The sequence below is a fragment of the Hyla sarda genome, unplaced genomic scaffold, assembly GCF_029499605.1.
Source record: "Hyla sarda isolate aHylSar1 unplaced genomic scaffold, aHylSar1.hap1 scaffold_2663, whole genome shotgun sequence".
Classification (NCBI taxonomy): domain Eukaryota; kingdom Metazoa; phylum Chordata; class Amphibia; order Anura; family Hylidae; genus Hyla; species Hyla sarda.
Window position 1 is genome coordinate 17331 of NW_026609357.1, and position 5983 is coordinate 23313.

The 5983-nt window shown below is 56.9% G+C and overlaps 1 protein-coding gene across 1 annotated transcript; it reads right to left on the reverse strand.

The window, feature by feature from the left end:
• Positions 1–400: 400 nt before the first annotated feature.
• Positions 401–3594, reverse strand: LOC130324851 (equilibrative nucleoside transporter 1-like; the record flags this gene model as incomplete). Its single annotated transcript, XM_056553266.1, has 2 exons — positions 401–966; positions 3335–3594. Coding segments are annotated over 2 exons (372 nt in total), but the record flags the coding sequence as incomplete, so codon positions are not given.
• Between the last annotated feature and the right edge of the window lie 2389 nt (positions 3595–5983).

The window sequence follows — 5983 nt, forward strand, 5'->3', positions numbered from 1 at the left end:
CTGGGGTCAGGGATGATGGGAGTGATACATTGTATGATAGGAGATTAGATTGTGAGCTCCTGGGGTCAGGGATGATGGGAGTGATACATTGTATGATAGGAGATTAGATTGTGATCTCCTGGGGTCAGGGATGATGGGAGTGATACATTGTATGATGGGAGATTAGATTGTGATCTCCTGGGGTCAGGGATGATGGGAGTGATACATTGTATGATAGGAGATTAGATTGTGATCTCCTGGGGTCAGGGATGATGGGAGTGATGATACATTGTATATTGTCTGCTCCGTCTGTCCCCCTTGGTTTACATTGTTTATCCAGATCTGATTTACATTTCAATATGTGAATTTTTATCTTCCAGATTCTTAGTAAATTTTGGTAATTACATAAAAAAAAATTTTTTTCAACTTTCTTTCGCAACAGAAACAAAATGTAAAAGATGTATATTTTACTATGAAATACAAAACCTATTAATAAGATTTGCAGGACGCAGCCCCTCCCCCTGTAAATGCTCCTCGGGGGCGGGGTTACTGAACTATTTATACAAAGATACATAAAATAATAATAATAATCATCATAATATGAGCCCGGCCATGTCTCCTGGTGCTGCGGAGGCTATGATGGGCGTTACACTCCTGTGGAGTCCGGGGCCCCACTGCGCAGTCCGGGGCCCCACAGCACGATATGCACTTCCTTTGGTAGAGCGATGACAATGAACAAAAAAAGCAGCAGCGGATACAGTCAACGTTATATAAGGGGCCGCGGCGCGGAGAGAAGATTCTTCATCAGTCACATGATGTGCGCTGACGACATGCGAGGTAGCAGTGGACTCCGCCCGACCGCAGGGGGCGACACCTCAGACCAGGATCCTCAGCAAAAAGGAGAATCCAGCTCCGAGTGCCAGACCCAGCGACAGGAAGAACGCCATGATGGCGCCAGCAGTCTCAGCCTCGTGGACGTTCACGTTCCTGCAGGGGCAAGAGGGGAGCATGAGAAGAAGAAACGTCACTTGAGAGACCCCCCAACTATTGTCCCCCCGCCAACCATGAGGAGACCCCCCAACTATTGTCCCCCCGCCAACCATGAGGAGACCCCCCAACTATTATCCCCCCGCCAACCATGAGGAGACCCCCCCAACTATTGTCCCCCCGCCAACCATGAGGAGACCCCCCAACTATTATCCCCCCGCCAACCATGAGGAGACCCCCCAACTATTGTCCCCCCGCAAACCATGAGGAGACCCCCCAACTATAAGGAGTCCTTCCGCCAACCATGAGGAGATCCCCTGACTATAAGGAGTCCCCCCGTCAACCATGAGGAGACCCCCCGACTATTGTCCCCCCGCAAACCATGAGGAGACCCCCCAACTATAGTCCCCCCCGCCAACCATGAGGAGACCCCCCAACTATTGTCCCCCCGCCAACCATGAGGAGACCCCCCAACTATTATCCCCCCGCCAACCATGAGGAGACCCCCCAACTATTGTCCCCCCGCAAATCATGAGGAGACCCCCCAACTATAAGGAGTCCTTCCGCCAACCATGAGGAGATCCCCTGACTATAAGGAGTCCCCCCGTCAACCATGAGGAGACCCCCCGACTATTGTCCCCCCGCAAACCATGAGGAGACCCCCCAACTATAGTCCCCCCGCCAACCATGAGGAGACCCCCCGACTATAAGGAGTCCCCCCGTCAACCATGAGGAAACCCCACAACTATTGTCCCCCCGCAAACCATGAGGAGACCCCCCAACTATTATCCCCCCGCCAACCATGAGGAGACCCCCCCCAACTATTGTCCCCCCGCCAACCATGAGGAGACCCCCCAACTATTATCCCCCCGCCAACCATGAGGAGACCCCCCAACTATTGTCCCCCCGCAAACCATGAGGAGACCCCCCAACTATAAGGAGTCCTTCCGCCAACCATGAGGAGATCCCCTGACTATAAGGAGTCCCCCCGTCAACCATGAGGAGACCCCCCGACTATTGTCTCCCCGCAAACCATGAGGAGACCCCCAACTATAGTCCCCCCGCCAACCATGAGGAGACCCCCCCGACTATTGTCCCCCCGCAAACCATGAGGAGACCCTCCAACTATAGTCCCCCCGCCAACCATGAGGAGATCCCCCGACTATAAGGAGTCCCCCCGTCAACCATGAGGAAACCCCACAACTATTGTCCCCCCGCAAACCATGAGGAGACCCCCCAACTATTATCCCCCCGCCAACCATGAGGAGACCCCCCAACTATTATCCCCCCGCCAACCATGAGGAGACCCCCCAACTATAAGGAGTCCACCCGCCAACCATGAGGAAACCCCCCAACTATTGTCCCCCTGCCAACCATGAGGAGACCCCCCAACTATTATCCCCCCGCCAACCATGAGGAGACCCCCCCAACTATAGTCCCCCTGCCAACCATGAGGAGACCCCCCGACTATAAGGAGACCCCCCAACTATAAGGAGTCCACCCGCCAACCATGAGGAAACCCCCCAACTATTGTCCCCCCCCTGCCAACCATGAGGAGACCCCCCAACTATTGTCCCCCCGCCAACCATGAGGAAACCCCCCAACTATTGTCCCCTCCGCCAACCATGAGGAAACCCCCCAACTATTGTCCCCCCCGCCAACCATGAGGAGACCCCCCAACTATAGTCCCCCCGCCAATCATGAGGAGACCCCCCGACTATAAGGAGACCCCCCAACTATAAGGAGTCCACCCGCCAACCATGAGGAAACCCCCCAACTATTGTCCCCCCCGCCAACCATGAGGAGACCCCCCAACTATTGTCCCCCCGCCAACCATGAGGAGACCCCCCAACTATTGTCCCCCCGCAAACCATGAGGAGACCCCCTAACTATAAGGAGTCCCCCCGCCAACCATGAGGAAACCCCCCAACTATAAGGAGTCCCCCGCCAACCATGAGGAGACCCCCCAACTATAAGGAGTCCCCCCACCAACCATAAGGAGACCCCCAACTATAAGGAGTCCCCCCACCAACCATAAGGAGACCCCCCCCAACTATAAGGAGTCCCCCCACCAACCATGAGGAGACCCCCCAACTATAAGGAGTCCCTCTGCCAACCATGAGGAAACCCCCCAACTATAAGGAGTCCCCCTGCCCACCATGAGGAGACCCCCAACTATTTTCCCCCGCCAGCCATGAGGAGACCCCCTAATTATAAGGAGTCCCTCGCCAACCATGAGGAGACCCCCCAACTATATGGAGTCCCCCACCAACCATGAGGAGACCCCCTAATTATAAGGAGTCCCCCAGCTAACCATGAGGAGAACCCTCGCGGCCAACCATGCAGGCCTCTTGCGCTTCTTACTCACTTGGGGCCAAAGCACATGCACAGACTGGCCAGGTAGCCATTGGAAACCGCAAAGAACACCATGATGACGATGTACCAGGCGTCGTGTGCCAAGTAGATGGGCAGGTAGGTGCGGGGTATCACATTACACAGCATGAAGAGGGGTAGGAAGACCAAGCGGACCGCCACCAGGATGGGCAGGAGCTTACTGTCCTTCCCAGGCTGCAAGAGACACAGCAGAGGGGGCGTTACAATGGCGTCTACATCTACACAAACCCCAATCTACATCCATAAGGTTCACATGTGTAAACTCTGATTCTGCAAGTGACCCCCTCTACCTTACCCCCCGTACCCTACACCAGACCCCCTCTAACCTACCTCCGTACGTTACACCAGACCCCCTCTACCTTACCCCCCGTACCCTACACCAGACCCCCTCAACCCTACCCCCCGTACCCTACACCAGACCCCCTCTAACCTACCTCCGTACGTTACACCAGACCCCCTCTACCCTTTGCCCCCGTACCCTACACCAGACCCCCTCTACCCTACCCCCCCCGTACCCTTCACCAGACCCCCTCTACCCTACCTTCGTACGTTACACCAGACCCCCTCTACCCTACCCCCGTACCCTACACCAGACCCCCTCTACCTTACCCCCCGTACGCTACACCAGACCCCCTCTACCCTACCCCCATACACTACACAAGACCCCCTCTACCCTACCCCTGTACACTACACCAGACCCCCTCTACCCTACCCCCCATACACTACACCAGACCCCCTCTACTCTACTCCCCGTACGCTACACCAGACCCCCTCTACCCTACCCCCTGTAAACTACACCAGACCCCCTCTACCCTACCCCCTGTAAACTACATCAGACCCCCTCTACCCTTTCCCCCTGTATCCTACACCAGACCCCCTCAACCCTACCCCCCGTACCCTACACCAGACCCCCTCTACCCTACCTCCGTACGTTACACCAGACCCCCTCTAACCATTGCCCCTGTATCCTACACCAGACCCCCTCTACCCTTTCCCCCTGTATCCTACACCAGACCCCCTCTACCCTACCCCCATACACTACACAAGACCCCCTCTACCCTACCCCTGTACGCTCCACCAGACCCCCTCTACCCTACCCCCCATACACTACACCAGATCCCCTCTACCCTACCCCTGTACCCTACACCAGACCCCCTCTACCCTACCCCCATACGCTACACAAGACCCCCTCTACCCTACCCCCATACGCTACACCAGACCCCCTCTACCCTACCCCCCGTACGCTACACCAGACCCCCTCTACCCTAGCCCCATACGCTACACCAGACCCCCTCTACCCTACCCCCTATGCTACACCAGACCCCCTCTACCCTACCCCCCGTACGCTACACCAGACCCCCTCTACCCTAGCCCCATACGCTACACCAGACCCCCTCTACCCTACCCCTGTACCCTACACCAGACCCCCTCTACCCTACCCCCATACGCTACATAAGACCCCCTCTACCCTACCCCTGTACCCTACACCAGACCCCCTCTACCCTACCCCCATACGCTACATAAGACCCCCTCTACCCTACCCCTGTACCCTACACCAAACCCCCTCTACCCTACCCCCCATACGCTACATAAGACCCCCTCTACCCTACCCCTGTACCCTACACCAGACCCCCTCTACCCTACCCCCATACGCTACACAAGACCCCCTCTACCCTACCCCTGTACCCTACACCAGACCTCCTCTACCCTACCCCTGTACCCTACACCAGACCTCCTCTACCCTACCCCCATACGCTACACAAGACCCCCTCTACCCTACCCCTCATCCGCTAAACCAGACCCCCTCTACCCTACCCCCATACGCTACACAAGACCCCCTCTACCCTACCCCCCATACACTACACCAGACCCCCTCTACCCTACCCCCCGTATGCTACACCAGACCCCCTCTACCCTACCCCCTACACTACACCAGACCCCCTCTACCCTACCCCTGTACCCTACACCAGACCCCCTCTACCCTACCCCCATACGCTACAGAAGACCCCCTCTACCCTACCCCTGTACCCTACACCAGACCCCCTCTACCCTACCCCCATACGCTACACCAGACCCCCTCTACCCTACCCCCATACGCTACACCAGACCCCCTCTACCCTACCCCCATACGCTACACAAGACCCCCTCTACCCTACCCCCATACGCTACACAAGACCCCCTCTACCCTACCCCTGTACCCTACACAAGACCCCCTCTACCCTACCCCCATACGCTACACAAGACCCCCTCTACCCTACCCCCATATGCTACACAAGACCCCCTCTACCCTACCCCCATATGCTACACAAGACCCCCTCTACCCTACCCCCATACGCTACACAAGACCCCCTCTACCCTACCCCCATACACTACACAAGACCCCCTCTACCCTACCCCTGTACCCTACACAAGACCCCCTCTACCCTACCCCCATACGCTACACAAGACCCCCTCTACCCTACCCCCATATGCTACACAAGACCCCCTCTACCCTACCCCTGTACCCTACACAAGACCCCCTCTACCCTACCCCTGTACGCTACCCCAGACCCCCTCTACCCTTTCCCCCTGTATCCTACACCAGACCCCCTCTACCCTACCCCCCATACACTACACCAGACCC